Below are 24,365 nucleotides of genomic sequence, written 5' to 3' on the forward strand. Positions count from 1 at the left end.
AAAAAGTTTGTGATTTTGGAGTTTTGACCTGCCATTTGAAATACTGAATCGGCGCGGGCGCCAGTCGGTCGGTGGACAGTCTTTTGGGTTCAGCTACCTGGTTGATCCTGCTAGTAGCACATGCTTGTCTCAAAGATTAAGCCATGCATGTCCAGTACGGTAGACGGTACAGTGAAACTGCAAATGGCTCATTAAATCAGTTATGGTTTCTTTGATCGCTCCAAACGTTACTTGGATAGCTGTGGTCATTTTAGAGCTAATACATACATGAGATAGAATCGTGATTGGGGTTTGCATTACAAAGGTTTGTCGTTTTGTTTCTATTTTGGGAAAGAGGATCAAGGCAATAATCAAACTGACAGTATTTAGATTACCATACCACACAAATGTTTCAGTTACATTCCTTGAATGAACCTTTGGGAAAAAAATATGATAACATCAACTAGAAAACTTGAATGTTGCCAATCTTGCTGCCAATGTGTCTGGGCATTGTGTGTTTCACAATTATCACCATATCATGAATCTTAATGCATGCTAAAAGTAGTAGATTTCAAAAAGTACTAATAGAGCAGCTTGGTTAATGTCAGTGCATCTGGGAGTACATGCAGTTTTTTTTTCCTATATCCTCTTCAGTATTCTTAACAGATAGTGACAAGGCTGATGCTATTCACGAAGAAGCTAGCAGATGCATGATCGGTGTCTGCATGGCTTGTACCCCAATTTCCTTCCTTTGGGGGAAAGAGTGTTTTGAGTTCCACTCCAACCAGGGGATGTGCTAGTTTGTGCTTTAACTTTTGGACTGCTAGTTGGTCTGAACAAATTCCAGCCTCCCAGAACAAAACTCATTTTAGATTTTGAATTTTTCATTGGTTTGAAATTGAGTTAACATTACAACAGCTTTTGATGCTCATTTTTACTTAGCTTTGTTTTACATATTTTTCTCCATCCTTTTTCCTCTCCTCTCCACTTGGAGTTTATTGTTCATTGTTATGTTGCCATCACTTATTGAATTGATCCCAATTGATGTGCTCTAAAGAAGAGGCATTGCACTCTGTTCTGTCTTTCAGATGCTGCTAAACCTACTGAGTTTCTCCGGCACTTTGTTTTTAGTTCACTATTGATATGCAATTTGCTGACAGTTTTAGCAATTTTTTTCAGGTCAGGTATCATAGCTGACCTGGCCCTCCTTTTACCTGTGCACTCAATGAACTGAAGTAGCTACTTTGTTGAAATAAGCCTTTGATTTGAGGCCCTGCCAAAGTGAATGTCAGGATGTAAATGAACAGAAAAGCAGTTCGATTAAATGTATTGTAAAATAAATGGATAGGTTAGACAAGAAAATAAAATATAAGGGTTCAGTAATTAAGTTAGAGGTACCAGTAATTCCTCAGCAAGTGTATACAACAAAACCATTGACCAGAATTTCCCATTGACCCCTAAATTACTGCAAATGAACTGGGATGGAAGTTGAAGAGCCTTAATTAGCCCCTGCTTACTTGCATTTAGCAAATAGCAATAACAAGATGTGCAACAGTGCAGATTGCCTGAAATTACTGTTTCAGGTTAGTGGCTTCTGTCTGGTGTTGCACTAAAGACAAATGTTTAGCTGATTTTGCTTAGTGATGGCATGATAGATGCTTAATAGAAATGTATGAGATATTGCAAAGCTAATTAATTGGATGAGCAGTTTGTGTCCATTACTTGTATTGTCTTTTTTTTTATTCATTCAAATGTTGCAGCAGAAGCTGTCCTCTTGAAGCTACAGTTCAGATCTCATCAGATTTATGAATTACAGCCCTACTGGCTAATCAAGTCCAAGATCTCAGATCATTGTTATTTTCTGTATGTAGTGTAACTTGGTGTTTTGAAAAGGCTTCACAAGTGAACAAAAGATAATTCTGAATATATTGACAGATTGGGAGACATAAAAGCAAAGTCTGGTGGGCCTTACATTATTAGAGGACATATTCTAATTAAAGAACAGCATGCCTCATTTCTTAATTTTCCTGGTCAAATAGACATACCAGTTTAAAATGAAGCTTATTCTACGTACTTTCTGCTATAAATTCTTGTTTACTCTCTCAACAAAATCTTTTTAATCTGTTCCAACAATCACCTGCAGAAGGTTACAAATCATTAGTACTGTAAAATGTACAATGCAACTGCAGAGCATGTATTTAAGCCATTATATACTCTCTGAATACTGTCAGTTTGTTATATTCCAGTGTTCGTTCTTTTCGTTTAATTGCAGAATGCTTCTATTTTAAGTATAATATGTCAGTGATGGCTATTTGTTAATTACTAGTGCCCTTTACCTGGTCATGTTGTGACCTATTAAAATAGCCCTGCAGTTGTGCATCTGCTGCTTCATTGCCTGTTTGGCTTTGTGCAGTTTCTGGCAGATCTCCCTTTTCTTGTTGAGGGATGCTTTTTTGGTCAGATATACAACTGCTTTGAGAAGCAACTACTTCATCCATTCCAACATGCTGCATGTTTCAGGGTATTCATTCAGCATGTCAGCTGATGTGTTTTAGAGCAGAAATTTGAAAAACTGCATTAGTAACTGAAAGTTAGCTGAATGTCAAATCCCACAATGCTGGCTCCAGCCAATAAAATACCTGCCTGAAGATTAGAATCCAAGATTTCATTATGATGAGAATTTGATATTACTTATTAAAATATTATTATATTCTACAGCATGGAAATATTAGAATGCAGCATTAAATAAATACCGTCAAGCACTCTCACTGTTGTGTTATCTGGTGTCTGTGTAGTTCGTAAAAGTGAATTTGTGTTAGCTTGTGACAGTCTTTTGTAATATTACATGACAGGAGATTATGATACCAGATCAAGGTATTACTTAAACAATCTTCTACTTGGCTTTCTACTCCATAGATTACATCCTCCATTCTTAACTCATGTTCCGTAGTGCTTTCAGTGCCTGGTTATTGAAACAATGTTTCTTTGGTTTTGCAGACTCTATTGTGCTGTGAAATGCCAAAAGTTAACAAGTTTTTCCTATGTTATTTATGGGATTTGACAATGTGTTCTGTGCGCTGAACAAATACAACTCTGCATTCATGATTATATGGCCTGCTGTTTGTGTTAAAGTTGATGTCTAAATGAACAGGGGATTAGTAAAATTAGGAGCTTGCAGTGATTGGAATGAGGGCCGGGTGGATTTCATAGTGTATGAGTTCCTTGATTAGGTTTGTTAACCTGGGACAAAGAGGGATCCCTAGCTGACAGATATAAACAGGAATCTCAGAGAGTCTCCTCTTTCTAGGGACTGGCTTTGAACAAGCTAGTCAGAGTGCATGAACAGTGCACGTGTAAATAAAAAATAACGTGGTGATGGGATAGCTGCTTCCTTGGAGTTATTTCAATAGTGACGAGAGAAAATTCACTCACACCTGTCATCTCTGAGTTGGGATAAGCATTTCTGGCATCATGCCTTTATTTATGAAGTTTGACTAGTTGGATCCTTCCTTCGAAGACTGGCCCCAGTATTTGCAAAGAGTGTGCCTTTTTTTAGGCAGACTCTGGGGTGTTGATTGAAAAGATGCAAACACGTTTGCAATATGTAGACCCCCTGAAGTATTTGTCAGAGATTTATCAGCAGGGAATTTGAATACTCCCTAAAGTTGAATGGCATTCTGCATGATTGATACCATCCAATGTCCAATGGTCTAACAGAAAAAGCAGTCCAAACTTTGAAGCCAGGCTAGAAGAAACGGCCAACAGCTTCACTCGATACCAAACTTTTTGATTATAGGACCACCCATCGCACAAGTACAGGGATAGCTCCAGCAGAGTTGCTGACAGGGACAAGACTCCATACTAGATTAAACCTGATATTCCTGGACATGGTGGCCGGAGGTGGTGAGGTAAAATGGCATCAGGAATGCTGATGCCAGTCATATGCCTCCTCTAAGCGAGCGAGACGGTTTACTTCAGTGGATAAAGTTTGGTAGAAACCATGGAAATGGCCCTGTTTGGGTACGAGGTGAGGTCGACATGAGATCTGGTGTCCTCCGTTTCCCTCCCCACCCCACGTGACATACAAAGTTCATATAACTGAGGCACTCCTGAGAAAACATGGAGAAAACATAGCAGAACATATCCACGCCCCTCAGAACAGTCAGAAAGGCTGTCAGAAACGATGGGTTCTCCCCCTCCATTTAGCATTGAAGAAACCTCGCAGTTTGAGATGGATATAGCCGATGTCACAGCCTCAATACCAGTACTGCCTGAAGAAGTCGAGGAATTTCTTTGGAGATTCTCTGGGCGCAAGAGATGGGCAGTGGTCCAGTACATGCAGCCCATTTCGAAGTCGGAGGACCTGGACCTGATGCGAAAACCTCCAGAAAAAGCTATAAGAAGAGGGAGAGGGATGTAGTGATTGGAATGAGGACCAAATGGATCTTAGTAAAGATGGCATCCCTTAACCTTGCCCAATCATAGTATCCTGGCTGACAGGTATTAACAGGAGTTTCAGAGAGCCTCCTCATTCTAAGGATAGTCTCTGAACAAACTAAGGATAGTCTCTGTCCATGTACTGTGTATCTATAAATAAAAGGTGACTTGTTGATTGGGTCCTGCCTCCGTGGAGCTATTTCAGAACTAAACAGCTTTCTCCATGTAAACCCAGGAATCTGAAGTAAAACTCTGTTAGTTCTCAGTTAGCACACTGCCACTAATTGCTAAGCCACTACATCAGTAGGAAAGCCAAATTCTTGCAGAATAGATTTTTTTTGTGTTTTATCTAAGGTACCCAGTACAAGCAAATAAATTGCACGCCATCAAACAAATCTATGAAATTTGCAATACAAGCATTAGTGGTTTTCCATCGTTCTTTTCTTATATTAATAAATTCTCCCGAGCAGTAAATTGCTTTGTCTCACATCTGTTGTGCATTTGTTACTTCTTATTAAAAACATAATTTTGAAGAACTCTGAGGTCTGTGACAGACATGAAAACTTATATGAACAGCATATAATAACTGATTAAAAGTCAACAGTTTTAATTTTTATGCAAGTTACTTCATTTCAGGTTTGGATGTTAAAGTTAAAATACGTATTTTGTAGTTTGTGTGCTTTCTTGTCAACATGATAGATGTCAGTCCATGCAAATAACATTCTGTTTCCAGTCTGCAAGCATTGAACATTCTAAATGTGGGTACGTAAAGATTGGTTGGAGAATAAAACACATAGAGCACTGCCCGAGCAATATGATACAACACCAACAGCGGATGAAGAACTCATCCTACTGCTCCAAACTGAATACTTTCAAATCCTCTTCACTTATTCCTAGGGTCTTTTGTACATTAGGTAATCCAATTTAGTGCCACTGTGTAGGCAGTTTAGTGCTATGAGCACATGCTTATAAGGGGCTTGGTTCAGACTAGACAGAATTTTCATGTAAAATCTAAATAATTATAAAAAGAGGCATCACAATAAGTTGGAATTGAATTCAAGTTCCAGAGGTAATGACAACTTGGAATGTAGTTCTCTTTCTAGATAATACTACTCTTGTAAGCTTAAACGTTTTATTTTCCTATCCCTTCATGTTTGCACTAAACATGCCATGTATCGTCTGCAAGTGAACAGGTAAGGGATTTGGTTTCAAATCATTTATATTGTTACTCCAAACTTCCATTGAATTGGTAATTTTATTTCTAAAGTTCTCCGCAACCATCATAACAGATTCTAAATTTCTTTTTTTATTAGCCATTTCAGAGCATTATCTAGTTAATGGAATGCGTATTGGCTTTTAATCTGGTACTCTTGGAACAGCTTGAAATGTGGAAAAGAGATCTTTGAGCGTTCTTGAATGACAGTTGATGAGCTGCAGGCTCTGAAGTGGTTAAGTACATTACTTGTAACGTAATGGTTTAAATGAGTTAGCTTAAAGTTTTCTCAGTCATTTAAAAGTCATCTCCCACCCACACTAACATGCATGCACATGTAGCTGAAGTGTAGGCGGATTATCAGGGCTGATGAAAAAGATCAAGGATGCAAGGAAGTCTAATATCATAGATCACCATGTATAAGTTGATGTAAAATTTTTCAGGGCTCCAAAATCATGTTTTTGCATATTATGCTATGCTTGCATTTGTAGTCAGCAAAATATTTCTCCGCAAAAATACATATTTTACTTATGGGTACCTTATGGTTAGGCGCAAATGATCAGGCAGGTGATACAATGTGTGTTGCAACGATGTGTGGAAGTTTGATGTATACACAGAGTAAATCAGACATGGTGAACGTCTAGAACAATAAGTCTTCTACCAACACTTGTGAAGCTAGTTACAAGCTAAACTTTGTGTCACTTGCTAACTTGTCAGATAACTATACTGCAACCGTGAGACTTTGGTGTACGTGAAAACAAGTGCGACTGCAGAAGGAAAAAGATGCTTGCGATCAAATGCGCCACTTGTGAGAGTGCTGTTCAAATTCTGAACACTGACCCCATGGTCGTAGGAAACATCAAGAAAAACGTAATGGGGGCTTGTCAGAAAAGTATTGTGATAATCAGATGAGATTTTACTCCACGTTTAGACTGGAAAAGTAAGATGGACAAAGATTGTCTAGATGATTAGTTCATCGAATATTTTTGGAGTAATTTCTGAAATGGGGTATATCTGACACAGCACAATCTGGAGCCAAGCAGGGAACAGGTTATACTAGACCTGGTATTGTGCAATGACGTGAAGGTGTCTCTAACTGGCAGCAACCATAATAAAATTGAATTTTACTTTCATTATGTATGAGTCTGTGACTACTTATTTAAACTTTAATAAGGACAATTATGAGGGCATTGAAATAGAGCTGGCTAAAATAAATTGGCAAATTTAACCTGTTGAGGCTAATAGTGATGAAGTAATGGGACTTTTTAGAATACACATGATTAATGCATTCCAACTAGTAAGAAAATTTTGAAGGGATGGTTCCATCATTTACGGTTAATTAGAAAGGTTAAAGATTGTACCAAACTTAAAGACAATTAACATCAGTAAGAAGATTGTTTTGGAGGAGTAAATGGGGCTGAAGGTTGATAAATTGCCAGGATATGATAGTTTGTATCTCAGAGTTGAAGGAGGTGACTGTAGATATAGTCAATGCATTTGTGAATATCTTCCAAAATTCTATAGAGTTTGGAATGATTTCTGTGAATGGGACCAAATCTGTTACCCTGCCCCATGTAAGAAGAGAGCGAGAGTTATGTATCCAATTGGCGAATTCTCCCTGTATTCCATGAGATCTAACCTTGCTAACCAGTCTCCCATGGGGAACCTTGTCGAATGCCTTACTGAAGTCCATATAGATCACGTCTACTGCTCTGCCCTCATCAATCCTCTTTGTTACTTCTTCAAAAAGCTCAGTCAAGTTTGTGAGACATGATTTCCCACGCACAAAGCCATATTGACTATCCCGAATCAGTCCTTGCCTTTCCAAATACATGTACATCCTGTCCCTCAGGATTCCATCCAACAACTTGCCCACCACCAAGGTCAGGTTCACTGGTCTATAGTTCCCTGTCTTGTCTTTACCGCTCTTCTTAAACAGTGCCACCACATTTGCCAATCTCCAGTCTTCCAGCACCTCACCTGTGACTATCGATGATACAAATATCTCAGCAAGAGGCCCAGCAATCACTTCCCTAGCTTCCCACAGAGTTCTCGGGTACACCTGATCAGGTCCTGGGGATTTATCCACCTTTAACTATTTCAAGACATCCAGCACTTCCTCCTCTGTAATCTGGACATTTTGCAAGATGTCACCATCTATTTGCCTATAGTCTATATCTTCCATATCCTTTTCCACAGTAAATACTGATGTAAAATATTCATTTAGTATCTTCCCCATTGATCAGGTCTAAGCTCTGCCATCCTGCCATATCCTATAGTAATTAGATTAGATTACTTACAGTGTGGAAACAGGCCCTTTGGCCCAACAAGTCCACACCGCCCCGCCGAAGCGCAACCCACCTATACCCCTACATTTACCCCTTACCTAACACTATGGGCAATTTAGCATGGCCAATTCACCTGACCTGCACATCTTTGGACTGTGGGAGGAAACTGGAGCACCCGGAGGAAACCCACGCAGACACGGGGAGAACGTGCAAACTCCACACAGTCAGTCGCCTGAGGCGGGAATTGAACCCGGGTCTCTGGCGCTGTGAGGCAGCAGTGCTAACCACTGTGCCACCGTGCCGCCCACAGTCGTGAATGGTGGTGGAATGTTAAAAAAACATACTGGAGGAGGCTGCTCCACAAATATCCCCAGTCTCTCAAGGATGGAAGAGCCCAGCACATCAATGCAAAAGATAAGGCTGATCTTTATCCAGAAGTGCCAAATAGATGATCCTTCTTGACCTCATCCAGTGGTCCCTAGCATGACAGATACTAGTCTTCAGCCAATTCGATTCACTCCACATGACGTCAAGAAATGGTTGGAGATACTGGATACTGTAAAGCCTATAGGCCCTGACAACATTCCTGCAATAGTACTGAAGACTTGTGCTCCAGATCTTGCTGCTCTCCAAGCCAAGCTACTCCAGTACAGTGACAACACTGGCATCTACCGAACAATGTGGAAAATTACACAGGTATATCCTGTACATAAAAAGCAGGACAAATCAAACCTGGCCAATCACTGCACCATCAGTCTACTCTCAATCATTGGTAAAGTGATGGAAGTAGTCATCAGTCGTACTATTAAGCAGCACCTGCTTATCAATAACCTGCTCAGTAATGCCCAGTTTGGGATCCACCAGGTACACTCAGCTCCTGACCTCATTACAGCCTTGGTTCAAACATAGACAAAAGAACTGAATTCTAGAGGTGAAATGTTAGTGACAGTCCTTGACATCAAGGCTGCATTTCTACTGTGTGGCATCAAGGAGCCTTAGCAAAATTGGAATCAATGGGTATCAGGGGGCAAACTCTCCAGTGGTTGGCATCATATCAGGCACAAAGAAAAGTGGCACTGATTGTTGAAGGTCAGTCATCTCAACCCCAGGACATCTCTGATCTTCCCTCCATCATAAGATGGGGATGTTTGCTGATTGTACAATGTTCAGCACCATTTGTGACTCCTTAGATACTGAAGCAGTCCATGTTCAAATGCAACAAGATCTGAACAGACTTGGGCTGATAACTGGCAAGTAATTTTGCATTACACAAATGCCAAGTTATGACTAACACCAAGAAGAGACAATCTAACCACCACCCCTTGACATTCAATGGTGTTACCATCACTGAATCCCCCACTATCAACATTCTGGAGGTCACCATTGACCAGAAAGTCAACTGGACTAGCCACATAAACATGTTGGCTACAACAGCAGGTAAGAAGCTAGGAATACTGCAGCAAGTAACTCATCTCCTGACTCCTCAAAGTTTGTCCATCATCTACAAGGCACAAGTCAAGAGTGTGATGGAATACTCCGATGAGTGCAGCTCCAACAATACTCAAGAAGCTTGACACCATCCAGTTTAAAGCAGTCCCCTGATTGGCACCACATCCCCAAACATCCACTTTCTCCACCTCTCAAGCTCAATAGTAGCAGTGTGTAATATCTACAAGTTGAACTGCAGAAATTCACCAAAGTTGCCCAAACAGTACTTCCAAACCCATGACCACTTCCATCTTAGAAGCACAAGGGCAGCAGATACATAACATAAAAACTAGGAGCAGGAGTAGGCCACCTGGCCTTTTGAACCTCCTTCGTCATTCAATACTATCATAGCTGATCTGCTCGTGAACTCAGTTCCACTTACCTGCCGAGGCAAAAGTGAGGACTGCTGATGCTGAAAATTACAGTCAAGATTGCAGTGGTGCTGGAAAAGCACAGCAGATCAAGCAGCATCCGAAGAGCAGGGAAATTAACGTTTTGGGTAGGAGCCCTTCATCAGGAATTAGGCTGGAAGCCTCGGGGGTGGAGAGATGTCCAATTACCCACCAGCTTACTATAACCCTAAATTCCTTTATTGTTCAAACATTTATCTATTTTTGCCTTAAAAACTTTCAATGGGGTAGCCTCAACTTCTTCACTGAGCAAGGAATTGCACAGATTCACAACGTTTTGAATGAAGAAGTTCCCTCTCAATTCAGTCCTAAATCTGCTCCCTCTTATTTTGAGGCTATGCCCCCAAGTTCAAATTTCACCCGTCAGTGGAAACATTTTCCCTGCTTCTAATCTATAACCCTTTAAATTTAATGTTTCTTCTAAATTCAAATGAGTATAGTGCCAGTCTACTCATTTCTCCTGATAAGCCAACCCTCAACTCTGGAATCAACTTAGTGAATCTCCAATGCACTCCCTCCTTTGCCAGTATATCCCTTTCAAATAAGGAGAACAAAACTGCATGCAGTGCTCCTGGTGTGGCCTTACCAGCACTCTATACAGCTGCAGCATAATCTCCCTGTTTTAACTCCATCCCTCGTGCAGTGTAGGACAGTATTGCATTTACCTTCTTAATTAGCTGCTACCCGTGCAAACTAACTTGTTATTCATACACAAGCCCACCCAGGTCCCTGTGCACAGCAGCATGCTGTAATTTTTCATTATTTAACAGTTTGCTGTTATTCCTGCCAAAATGGATGGACTCACATTTATCAACATTGTATTCTATCTGCCAGACACTTGCTCACTCACTTTATCTATGTTCCTCTGCAGACTTTGCTCTATCGCTCATCTCAGTGTCACCTGTGAACCTTGACACACTACACTTGGTACCCAACTCCAAATCATCTATATAAATTGTAAATAATTGCAGTCCCAACGCTAATCCCTGGGGCACACCACTAGCCTCTGATCGCCAATCAGAAAAACACCCATTTATCCCCATTCTTTGCTTTCTGTTACCAATTCTCTATCCATGCTAATACATTAACCGCAATGCTGTGCACCTTTATCTTATACATTAGCCTTTTGTGCCGCACCTTGTTGGATGCCTTCTGGAAATCCAGATATGCAAGGGTATTTTCATGGAATTTTTTCAATAAACTGTGCTACGTTAATTTGACATAAATTACCAGCATTATTTTTCTCCCCATTTCAAATGGTGACGATGCATGCTTCCTCAAATTTTATACATAGTCATTTCCATTTTTAGAAGTTCCAAAGATAGACTTATGCACAGTGATCTAGAGTAACTGACAATGCTGGTTATTACAGGCGGCACTTTTTGAGACTACGTGATTTCAAGTCAACTTGTTTTTGATATTTTCTCACAATTGGTTGAAATCTGTCTTTTATAAGTTTAATTTCTCCACTTTTGCACAAGACCTAGAATACGTTTGTAATAGGTAGAAAATCAATAATCTTTGCCTTATCCTTTGTTCCTGCCATTTGACAGTATCTTGCAGCTAGATATTCTCCACGGGCAGACCTGACAAAATGAAAGTTTTGTTCCTATCCTTCATAAATCTAACCAGCTTGGGTATTGTAAAGCAAGCGACTAGCTCACTTTGGCAATAGATCAAGATTTGCTCATAACTGTATCTGAACCTTAGATTCAGCGAGTCTTGTAATGGACACTTGACATCATTTTTGTGTTTTCAAACTCTTCTGTATTTCTTCCTTGAACCTTGAATGCAGTCATTTACTTTTGTAGCTGTGCATACTACACTTTGTACTATGAGTACGTACCAGTGATTTCCCTGTTTGTGCTTCAATGCAATAAGAGCATTTGTGATTTAATATTGAGGGCATAAATGATTAGACCTTGTACGGTGACTAAAGCAGAAATCAATAGTAGGATCAGGGCTGAAAAAAATCAAAAAGTGTGGTGCTGGAAAAGTACAGCCGGTCAGGCAGCATCTGAGGAGCAGGAGAGTCGATGTTTCGAATGTAAGCTCTTCATCAGGAATGTTGGCAGGGAGGAGAGAGCAAAGGGTCTGAGAGATAAATGGGAAGGGGGTAGGGATGGGGGAAAAGTAGCTGGGAATGCAAAAGGTACATGAAGGTGGGGGATGGTGGTGATTGGTCGGAGTGGAGGGTGGAACAGATAGGTGGGAAGGAAGATGGGCAGGGAGGACAGTTCAAGAGGGCGGTGCTGAGTTGGAGTGTTGGATGTGGGATAACGTGGGGGGAGAGGAGATGAGGAAACTGGTGAAATTGACACTGATACCGTATGGTTGGAGGGTCCCAAGTCGGAAGATGAGGTGTTCTTCCTCCAAGTGTTGCGTGGCTAGAACTTAGTGGTGGAGGCAGCCCAGAACTTGCATGTCCTTAGCAGAGTGGGAGGGGGAGTTGAAGTGTTCGGCCACAGGGCAATAGGGTTGATTGGTGCATGTGTCTCGGAGATGTTCGCTGAAACGTTCTGTAAGTTGGTGTCCTGTGTCCCCAATGTAGAGGAGACCACATCGAGAGCAATGGACACAGTAAATGAGGTGTTTGAAGGTGCAGGAAAATCTCTGCCAACTGTGGTAGGATCCTGTGGGACCTTGGATGGAGGTGAGGGAGGAGATGCAGGAGCAGGTTTTACACTTCTTGCAGTGGCAAGGGAAAGTGACAGGAGTGGACGGTGGGTTGGTGGAGAGGCGTAGACCTAACGAGGAATTTGTGGAAGTAATAGTCTCTGCAGAATGCTAAAAGGGGTGGGGTCTGACTGTAGGTGGCAGAAATGGTGGGGGATGATGCATTATATCTGGAGGTTGGTGGGGTGGAAGGTGAGGACTGGGAGGTTCTGTCCTTGTTGTGATTGGAGGGGTGGGGTTCACAGGCAGAGGTGCGGGAAGTGGAGGAGATGGGCTGGGTGGACATTGTTGACCATGTGGAGGGGAAATTGTGGTCCTTGAAGTAGGAGGCCATTTGGGATGTTCTGGAGTGGAATTGGACCTCCTAGGATCCGATGTGGCAGAGGCAGAGGAATTGGGAATAAGGGATTGCGTTTTTTCAGGATGTGGAGATTGGGAGGAGGTACAGTCCAGATAGATTTGAAGTAAATGTCCATGTTAAGTCGGTCACTGGAAATGGAGCTGGAGAGGTCCAGGAAGGGGAGGGAGGTCTCCGAGATAGTCCAGGTGAACTTGGTGTCAGGGTAGAAGGTGTTCATGAAGTTGATGAAGTGTTTAACCTCCTCGTGGGAGCACAAGATGGCGTTGTAGTGGAAGAAAAGGTAGGTAATGGTGTCGGTGTAGCTGTGGAAGGTAGACTGTTCCATGTACCCGACGAAGAGGCAGGCATAGCTGGGACCCACAAGTGCCCATGATACCTCTTTGGTGTGAATGAAGTGGGAGAATTCGAAGGATAAATTGTTGAGGGTGAGGGCTGAAAGACTTGACTGAGAATGAAATATTAACAGAGGCAGGTGTGAGTCACGATGAGCAGCAGGAAATCTGGAAATGGGAAAAAAAATGTAAAGAAAAGCACTATTACAATAATCATGGAGGACTTTAATATGACTGGGAAAATCAAATTGGTAGTGATTCTGAGAAAAGGAATTTGTGACGTGTATTTGATGGCTTTTGAAGCAGCTTGGTAATATAGCCACTGGGGAACAGGCAGTTCTGGATTTGTGATGTGTAAGGAGGTTGACTTGATGAGGGAGCTTAAGGCCAAGGAACCCCTAGGTGACAGTGACCATAATTTGATAAGCTTCATATGAGAGGAGAAGCCAGAATTAGATGTAATGGCATTACAATTGATATAGATGACTACAAAGATGTGATGGAGGAGTTGGCCAGAGTTGATTAGGAGGGGTGCTCAGAGAAGATGGCAGAGCAGCAAAGGCAAGGGTTTCTGGGGATTATTTGGGAGCTACAGCAGACATTCATCCCAAGAAAGAAGAAATATGTTAAGGGGAGGATGAGGCAACCATGGCTGACAAGGAAAGTCAGTGACAGCATAAAAGCAAAAGAAAAAGCCTACAATATGGTGAGATTGATCAGATTAGATTACTTACAGTGTGGAAACAGGCCCTTTGGCCCAACAAGTCCACACCGACCCGCCGAAGTGCAACCAACCCAGACCCATTCCCCTATATTTACCCCTTCACCTAACACTATGGGCAATTTAGCGTGGCCAATTCACCTAACCTGCACATTTTTGGACTGTGGGAGGAAACCGGAGCACCCGGAGGAACCCCACGCAGACACGGGGAGAATGTGCAAACTCCACACAGTCGCCTGAGGTGGAAATTGAACCCGAGTCTCTGGCGCTGTGAGGCAACAGTGCTAACCATTGTGCCACCGTGCCGTGGGAAGCCAGAGGATAGGGTAGCCTTTATAAATGAATAGAGGACAACCAAAAAAGTAATAAGAAGGGAGATGAAATTTAAGGGCAAACTAGCTAGGAATATAAAAAAAGATTACAAGTTTTTTTTAGACACGTTAAAAAGAGACAAGAGTAGACATTGGACCTTTGGAAAATGAGGCTGGAGAAGTAATAATTGGGAACAAAGAAATGGTGGAGGAACTGAATAGGTACTTTGTGTCACTCTTCATCGTGGAAGACATCAGCATACCAGAACCTCAAGAGAGTCAGGGTTCAGAGGTGAATGTAGTGGTCATCACTAAAAATAAGGTGCTGGGGAAGCTAAGAGTCTGAAGGTGGATAAATCACCTGATCAGACTATATCCCAAGATTCAGAATGAGATAGCTGTGGAGATTGTGGAGGCATTGGTCGTGATCTTTCAGAAATCACTGAAGTCAGGAAGGGCCCCAAAGGACTGGAAAATGGCTAAAATAACACACCTGTTAAGAAGGAAGGGAGGCAGAAGACAGGAAATCATAGGCTGGTTAACCTCAGTTAATGGCAAGATTTTAGAGTCTGTTATTGAGGATGGGTTGGCAGAGTACATGGAACTACATGATAAAATAGAGATGAGTCAACTTGACTTCGTCAAGGGCAAGTCATACTTTATGAAACTGTTAGAATCTTTGAGGAAGTAATAAGTAAGTTGGACAAAGGAGAGCCAGTGGATATGATCTATTCAAATTTCCAAAAAGCCTTTGAGAAGGTGCCACAGTTGACCACAATATTTGGGCCTCATACAGGGATGCCTTCTGTATCAGCAGGCTGTATGCAGAGGTATGTGTGTTTGCTATTTGCGCACACATATGCAGTTAAGTATTGACAATCCAGTTTCTCGACTACCTGTGTCAAAGAAGTCGATTACAAACCGTCCTTATATTGACATTTTCTACTTTAAACTAATAGAGAATACTCCAGTAACACAGAACAAGTTGAGAGTAAAGTGGAAATAATCCACTACTGTTGAATGTGATGGACATGGTACTTTGGGGTTGTTTTGATGATTGTGGCACAGAAATGAAGCACTGTACCACACAGAAGCTAGAACTATCCATACCAGCAGAATGTCTCCAATGGGGAATGATGATCATCAATCCATCACAGCTAAAGAAAAATGTTTTAAACCAACTGGATGAAGGTCTCTGTAACATTGTCAGATGAAGGAGGCAGCCAAAGCTATTTTTGGTGGCTCGGGCTTGACTCTGAAATTAAGGAGAAGGCCGAAATATGTGCAAAAGTTCTCGAACTACCTCCATTTGCATTATCACACCCATGGGATGATCAGAAAGGCCAATGCAGCTAATCCATATTGACTACTTTTGAAGGGTAGAAGTTTTTCATAGTGGTTGATGCACATACTAAATGGGCCTAAGTCTGCCATCATGAAGATGACGTCCTCAGAGAAAACCATTGGAAGACTAGGGGAGATTTTTGTGGGGTTTGGTTATCCGGATCAACTCATTAGTGATAATAATCCACAGTATATATCACAGGAGTTTACCGACCTATCTGAAGAAGAAGTGAATTTGACGTAGCCAATCAGCTCCTTATCATCCTGCTACAAATGGTTTGGTAGAAAGGTTTGTTCAGACCATGAAACAATCCTTAAGGATAACTCGAGAACAAGGATCACTGTCCAAAAGACTCAGCCAATTTTATTAACATACCAGAACAAAACCCACTATGATTCAAAGATCTCTGCCATTGCTCATGGTAAAGCACCATTGCTCTCAGCATTTGATTTGCTGAACCACCCGTGACAAAAGATGTTGTTTACAGGAATAATAGAATCAGGTTTTTCAACAAGAGACCAAGGCCAAATATCACTTTTTCAAAAAAAAGATCAAGAAGTGTTTGTGATAAATTACACCACTGGTGAAAAATGGGAACCAGCCATCATTGTAGCACAGACTGGACCAGTTTCTTACACTGTACAGATGAGAGATGATATAGTATGGAGAAGTCATGCATATCAACCCTTGTAACCAGAATGAATTTGCGGAAAAATAGAAGGAGCGTCGCTCCGAAAGCTAGTGTGCTTCCAATTAAACCTGTTGGACTATAACCTGGTGTTGTATGATTTTTAACAGAAAAATAGAGACATGGATATAATTGAGGACAGCACAATAACTGGAATATCTGAAGGAGACAATGCCTTGGTGGAGAATGCCACAACATTGTCAAAACCTCTGAACTTTCAGTCATCTCAGGAAAAGATGACAATAAATGATGTTCCTAGTGCACATAAGACACCAGGGGTTAAAGTCAATGGGAAAAAAATAAACTGACATCTGAGGTGTGCCTACAGAATTAAGATCCTCCAGAATGTCTTACTGACTGTTGTATAAATGATTGTGGATGTCTTCATTGCAGGAACCCCTGACATAAAGAAGGAGGGATATTGTGTATTTATGTAATTATGTTGGATTGTCGATTTAACAGTCACTGATCACATGACATATCGATGTCATTGGCCATTTGAGTGGGAAATACCTTAGTCTAACCTTGCTTCCTGTAAAGTAAACATCTCCTTAAAAAGCTTTAGCTGTTATCATTTTGACCACCTGGTCCTTGTTGGAATGTAACAGAAAGTATCTTTAGCATATAATTTGGTTCATGAATGTTGTGTGAAATGCAGTCACGTGAAGATGCAAGACACTAAATCCACCACAGTGGACATCCTGGGAACTACCTTTGATCAGAATCTGAACTGGACTACCTATATAAATACAATGGCCGCAAGAGCAGGTCAGAGGCTAGGTATTCTATGAGAGTAATTCGCCTCCTGTCTCCCCAAAGCATGTCCACCATCTATAAGCTATGTGTCAGGAGTATGATGTAATATATCCCACTTGCCAAGATGGTTTCAGGTCTAACAACATTCAACTTGAAACCATTCAGGAGAAACCCACATAATTAGCATTCCATCCACTGCCTGAATACTTGCTCCAGTCAGCACTCATGCACAGTGATAGCAGTCTGTACCATCTAAAAATCTACTGAGGCCTAAAAGAAAATCAGTGGATGCTTGGGAACATCTGCAAATTGCCATCCAAACCACGCTCCATCCTGACTTGGAACTATATTGCCTTTCTTTCACTGTTGCTCAATCAAAATCCTGAACTCTCTCCCTGACAGCATGATAGGTGTCCTTACACCCCAAGTACTGCAGTTGTTCAAGAAGGCAGCTAGTTATGACCTTTCTCAGGGCAGTCATAAATGGGTAAAAAGTGCTGACCTAGCCAGTGACACCCACATTCCATGAATTTCTTAAAAAACATGATTAGTTAAAAATTCACCTTAGAAAGATGCATGTTAGCATATTAGCCTCCACAGACAGTGATCAATGCTGTTTTATTCTGGGGTGTCAGTGAAGAAGGTCTGGCTTCTCTTTGACTGACAATGACCCTGAACTTACAGGCTTTTTTCACTAGAGTCTTTCAGGGAAAGAAATGTTCCATCCTTAGCTCATCTGGCTGTTGTATGGCTCTAAATCCACAGCATTGTATCTGAAAAGACTTAGTGAGCCACTCTGATGCATCAGAAGTATTGGAGATAGTAGAACATGGACAGTTGGGGATGAGCAATAAATGCTGACTTCGTCACTGACACCTACAAACCATGAATCATATTAAAACCACTGTAACCTTTGAGAGAGGATCAGAACAGATGGACTTCAAATGGACTGCAAACATAACCTGAATAGTCTGGGAAAGTCTTGCATTGTAAATGGAACTAATGCTATTATAATAGATTTATAGGTATTCCAGGCAAAAGGAAAATATGATGCAAGTAATTATGGAAGTGATTTTGAATACAAGTGTAAGCATTTTATGTAAATCTGTTTCTTGACATAAAACTAATGTTACTGAATGTGTACATTACTGTGAGGAGAAGGAAAATAGTAAACAGATTTCGAGATTTTATCAGTTGTGCCTAAAGTCAGATTTTTATCCATCAGCTATTTCTTCTTTTGGACCTTCATATTCTCAATGTCACAAGTAATTTGGCCATTGGAGAGCTGAGATGCATTCATCTATTTAAATGTCAGCTTTGGTACACCTGCACCAACCAACCCCACTGCCCCGTGGCCGAACATTTTAACTCACCCCTCCCACCAAGGACATGCAGGCCCTGGGCCTCCTCCATCACCAAACCCTAACCACTCAATGCCTGGAGGAAGAATGCCTCATCTTCCGTCTCGGCAGTCTGAAACCACACGGGATCAATTTGGATTTCACCAGTTTCCTCATCCCCACCTCTTGACCTGTCCATCTTCCTTCCCACCTATCCGCTCCATCCTCTTTTTTTGACCTAACACCTCCACACCCCCACCTTCATCTACCTATCACATTCCCAGTGACCTCTACCTTCATCTACCTATCACATTCCCATTTATTTCTCAGCACCTCAGCCCACAAGCCTCATTCCTGATGAAGGGCTTATGCCTGAAACATCGATTCTCCCTCTCCTTGGATGCTGCCTGACCTGCTGTGCTTTTCCAGCATCATGCTCTCAACTCTTATCTCTAGCATCTGCAGCCCTCACTTTCTCAAAGCAGATGGAGCCTTAGCATTAGATGACTACGTGCCCATATGCATTGAGCTATGTTTATAATGTAGGAAACTAAACAGTTCAAATAGATTATTCTTTTTTAAATGAATACGTGCAAGACAAGCATAATTGAAATTGGTAATGAGAGGAGAATTGAATGAACTAAACAAAAAAATGACTGTCAGAAAATTCTCAAAGTTGCAGTATGTTGCAGCAGAGTTGAAAATTAAATTAGCAAAGCATCAGTTGAAGATGAGTTAATAAAGACGATCAAATCAGTTTTTGTCAGGGAGGGAAAAAAGTTTATCACATTGCAGATTAAAATGACAGTACAGGCCACAGGCACTTTTGCTATACGTGATGCATTATGCTAAGTAAGTTCCACTCCAGTTGTAAGATTTTAAACACTGCTGCTATTTAAAGTAGTTTCAATGATGAAATGCACTACTTATGGCTTAGTAAAGTAGTAGCAGGGTGTTGTACCTTCGTAGTTTGGTTGGTGCATTGCTCTCCATTGCATGTAGCAGCAAATGAACAAACATTTCTGTGAAGATGATGGATGATCATTTGGAGGGCAAAGTATCTGTGAACACCTGCTAAATCTCCTACGAGTTACTTTGTCATAGAATTATGCAATTTTACAGAAAAGGAGGTTTGAGCTGGGTCTTTTCAAAGAACTATCCATGCAGTCCCACTTTCCTGCTGTTTTCCATTGCCATGCAATTCTTTGCCTCTTCCAGCATATATTCAATTCTCATTTAAAAATTTCTGTAAAGTATCCAAAATCTTTCTGACGACCTTTTCTGAATCAAATCTTATAGTCTAACAAAGTCCTTCCATTTTCCCACTCTATAATTATCTTAAACCTGTCACCGTTGGTTACTGACCCTCCTGCCAGCACTTGGAGTTTCCTCCTATCTGCTCCATTTTACTCTGCGCAGCCTGCTTTGCTGAGAAGTGAAGAATCCTGATTTCCATCGTCTTAACACTGAAGTGTTCTGCCTCAGGTGTCATCTCAATAATTATTCTCTGCATTCTCTCTAAGGCCTAAATATCCAAACTAAAATATGATTCTTGTTTTTTCTCACCATCATATGGCACTTCATTGTGGAGATAAGGAATTGTGAATGGGCACTTTTGTTCTCCCAGGAATGCACATTGTCATGGCAGTTCATAATGTTTATAGTGCCTATAAAACACAGAATGTTTATATACCTACTGCCCTACCACAAGTACAAGTTTCTTTATTTAAAATTCACTTTCAATGCAGTTGAGGCTATCCTAACATGTTGCCTTCAAGAACTGAAGAAAAGTGCAATGACTGGCACTAACAGAGAAACAAGCAGCAAATTATAAAATTATCACAAATTGTGAAATAATTTATAGCTTAAAAGTCAAAGAAGTTCATCGTGAGAAACATGATAAATTTTTTGTTTTTTTAAAATAAATTCTGTGAATTAAACATTAAGTAAAATGTTGTCAAAATTAAATATTAAAGTATTATTCGAACATCTGGAGTATAATTCATCATGAGTACACTTTGCATAGAAAATGATAGCATGTGCTGATAAATTCCATGGCTTGATTAGACATTCTCTTTAAATTAAAGTAGGAATCAGATTCAGTAACATGCTTTGTTTAATTGTTTTTAATCAAAAGATAGAAATGAAGACAAAGATGCTGGAAGCAAAATTCCATGAGGAGAAGCTCAAACTACAGCAGAAGCATGATATGGATGTTCAAAAGGTAAACTGAGAAGTTTTTAAAAATAATTTATCTTGCTGTAGGGTATTGCTTCTGTAAGAACGTAATATTTTGCCATCACACTAATAAAAAAATGGAGGAAGAAAAGAAAGTTGGGAGTTCAATCAGCCTTGGATGGAATATTTTCTCACTTTCACTAAGCTAACATAGGTGGAAGCCTAAATTCTTGGTCAAGTGAATTTACATAAAAGCCCGAATGAATATAAGTTTCACAACTGTGTTTGATGGGATCATTGTTAGAGTGTGATGCAGTCGTACACTTGTGAGATTCTCTAAAGGCAACATACTTTGGACTTCTGATTCTGCGCCTGTATTTCAAGGAACTCCATCTGCTTGTTTCCTGTGAGTGGGGTCATTATAGTAATCTTTCCTGTTAGCGGTTTGAGCTAATGTCTTTCTTCCTTCTAAGATATGTGTGTATGACTGCACAGCACTTCGGAAGTTGCAGTATATTCTGATCGTGTGACTGCTAAAAAGAATTTAAAGGCTTTGCACAGTAAACCAAACAGCTGGAAAAAGTAAAATTTCAATGAATATACTGGTCAGCATTGCCTGATTTTCCTCTGAAAGACTAAAAAAACTTTGTTTGATTTACTCAGTGCATGGCTGTCTCCAGGAAACCACTTGGCTTTTCTGAGAGAGAATAGAATAGAATAGAATAGAAATTTATTGTCATGTACTTTTACATGAAGAATACAGTGAAAAGCTTTCTAAGTCACCACACCACGCCACCTCTGTTAATGCAGAAGTTGTACATAATGATTAAAAAAAGAAGTAAAATTAAGACAAAGTTCATTGTGATTCAGTTAGTGGCTGGGCTTGAGGAAAGCTGATTAAGGAAAGCTGGTTATACCCTGAAGATAGAACTGGAATGACACTGCCATTTTGGGACAATAATGTCATACTGGGACATGACTGCCATGCTGGGCTGAATGCCTCTGCCGAAGGAAACTGTCATGCTGGGCCACTATGATGGGTCATTGGAAACCACCTCATCACTGAGGGCTAGGAGAAGCCTCCTGTTCTCCATCCGACATTCCTCAGATGTTGCCGCCATTCTGCTGTCCATCCCTTCGGGCACCCAGGCCTAGCTGTGGACTGGCTGGGGGAGTCAGCCCAGGACCTGCTTCTTGGTCAAAGGGTGAACCTGGGCTGGGGTGGAGAGGAGAGCTTGATGTCAGGGTATTGGGCATCATGTTCAGAAGCATTACCACTTGCATGTCAAAACCTGTAGCGGCCTTTCCTACTTTATATTGTTGGTGCCTTTCCAAAGGTGAAGAAGGTTACTTATCAATTAGGTCAATAAGCTGAGGATGGCAGGTGGAGTTTAATTTGGAGATATGTGAAGTATTGCATGTTGGTAAAACAAAAAAGGGCAGGACTGATACAATTAATGGTATGGTTCCGGGTACTGTTGTAACAGAGAGACCGATTCTTGTACTAATTCTTGGAAATTTGATAGGGTGATTAAGAAGGCATTTAGCATGCCTTCCTTCATTGTTCAGACCTTTTGTGTATAGGGGTTGGGATATCATGTTGAGGTTGTACAGGGTGTTGGTGAGGCCTCTTATATAGTACTGTGTGCATTTCTGGTCATTTTGCTATAGGAAGGAGAGGGTTCAGAAAAGATTTACCAGGATGTTGCCAGGAATGGTGGGTTGAGTTATAAGGAGAGGCTGGGACCTTTTTCACCAGAGTGTATGAGGTTTAGGCGGTGACCTTAAGGTTTATAAAATCATGAGAGGCATACATAAGGTGAATAATAAGGAGAGTTCAAAACTAGAGGGCATATTTTTAAGGTGAGAGGAGAAAATTTTGAAAAGGACATCAGAGGCAACTTTTTTACAGAGAGAGTGTTTCATGTATGGAAAGAACTGCCACAGGGAGTGGTAAATACAGGTAGAGTTAAAACATTTAAATCACATTTGGATAAGTTTGTGAATAGGAGAAAGTGAGGACTGCAGATGCTGGGGATCAGAGCTTAAAAATGTGTTGCTGGAAAAGCGCAGCAGGTCAGGCAGCATGAAAGGAGAAGGAGAATCGACATTTCGGATATAAGCCCTTCTTCAGGAATGAGGAGGGTTTGCCAAGCAGGCTAAGATAAAAGGTAGGGAGGAGGGACTTGGGGGAGGGTGATGGGAATGCGATAGGTGGAAGTAGGTTAAGGTGAAGGTGATAGGCCGGAGAGAGGATGGGGGCGGAGAGGTCAGGAAGAAGATTGCAGGTCAAGAAGGTGGTGCTGAGTCTGAGGGTTGGGACTGAGAAAAGGTGGGGGGAGGGAAAATGAGGAATCTGTATTCATCCCTTGTATAGGAGGCCACATCAGGTGCAGCGGATGCAGTAAATGATGTGTGTGGAGGTGCAGGTGAATTTCTGATGGATATTGAAGGATCCCTTGGGGCCTTGGAGGGAAGTGTGGGCGCAAGTTTTGCATTTTTTCCGGTTGCAGGGGAAGGGCCGGGAGTGGAGGTTGGGTTGGTGGGGAGTGTGGATCTGACAAGGGAGTCGCGGAGGGAATGGTCTTTCCGGAACGCTGATAGGGGTGGGGAGGGAAATATATCCTTGGTGGTGGGGTCTGTTTGGAGTTGGCGGAAATGACGAAGGATGATCCGATGTATCTGGAGGTTGGTGGGGTGGTAGGTGAGGACTAGTGGGGTTCTGTCCTGGCGGGAATCTCCCATCCACCGCCTCCAACCTCATAGTCCCACAACCCCGTACCGCCCGTTTCTACCTCCTCCCCAAAATTCACAAACTTGACTGCCCCGGCCGACCCATTGTCTCAGCCTACTCCTGCCCCACCGAACTCATTTCTGCATACCTTGACACGGTCCTGTTCCCCTTAGTCGAAGAACTCTCCACCTATGTTCGGGATACTACCCACGCCCTCCATGATTTTCGCTTCCCTGGCCCCCAATGCCTTATCTTCACCATGGACATCCAGTCCCTATACACCTCCATCCCCCATCACGAAGACCTCAAAGCCCTCCGCTTCTTCCTTTCCCATCGAACCAACCAGTACCCTTCCACTGACACTCCCCTTCCACTGACTGAACTGGTCCTCACTCTTAACAGCTTCTCCTTCCAATCCTCCCACTTCCTCCAAACCAAAGGAGTAGCCATGGGCACCCGCATGGGCCCTAGCTATGCCTGCCTCTTCGTTGGATATGTGGAACAGTCCATCTTCCGCAGCTACACTGGCCACACTCCCCACCTTTTCCTCCGCTACTTTGATGACTGTATCAGCACTACCTCATGCTTCCACGAGGAGGTTGAACAGTTCATCCACTTTACTAACACCTTCCACCCCGACCTCAAATTTACCTGGACCGTCTCAGATTCCTCCCTCCGCTTCCTAGACCTCTCCATCTCTATCTTGGACGACCGACTCAACACAGACGTATACTATAAATTGACTGCTCCCACAGCTACCTAGATTACACCTCTTCCCACCCTGCCCCCTGTAAAAATGCCATCCCATATTCCCAATTCCTTCGCCTTCGCCGCATCTGCTCCTAGGAGGACCAATTCCAATACCGAACAACCCAGATGACCTCCTTCTTCAAAGACCGCAATTTCCCCTCAGACGTGGTGGACGATGCTCTCCACCTCATCTCCTCCACTTCCCGCTCCTCTGCCCTTGAACCCCGCCCCTCCAATTGCCACCAGGACAGAACCCCACTAGTCTTCACCTACCACCCCACCAACCTCCAGATACATCGGATCATCCTTCGTCATTTCTGCCACCTCCAAACAGACCCCACCACCAAGGATATATTTC

The 24,365-nt window shown here is 41.8% G+C and overlaps 1 protein-coding gene across 1 annotated transcript in view; it reads left to right on the forward strand.

Moving 5' to 3' along the window:
* The window catches only part of cep112 (centrosomal protein 112), a 547,625-nt gene that overhangs the window by 117,257 nt on the left and 406,003 nt on the right, over positions 1-24,365 (forward strand). Inside the window, exon 9 of the mRNA XM_043715232.1 lies at positions 20,483-20,569. Within this exon, the coding sequence (XP_043571167.1) occupies positions 20,483-20,569 (87 nt within the window). The remainder of the gene's footprint in view (positions 1-20,482; positions 20,570-24,365) is intronic.

This window comes from Chiloscyllium plagiosum, chromosome 24 (assembly GCF_004010195.1).
Source record: "Chiloscyllium plagiosum isolate BGI_BamShark_2017 chromosome 24, ASM401019v2, whole genome shotgun sequence".
Classification (NCBI taxonomy): Eukaryota; Metazoa; Chordata; class Chondrichthyes; order Orectolobiformes; family Hemiscylliidae; genus Chiloscyllium; species Chiloscyllium plagiosum.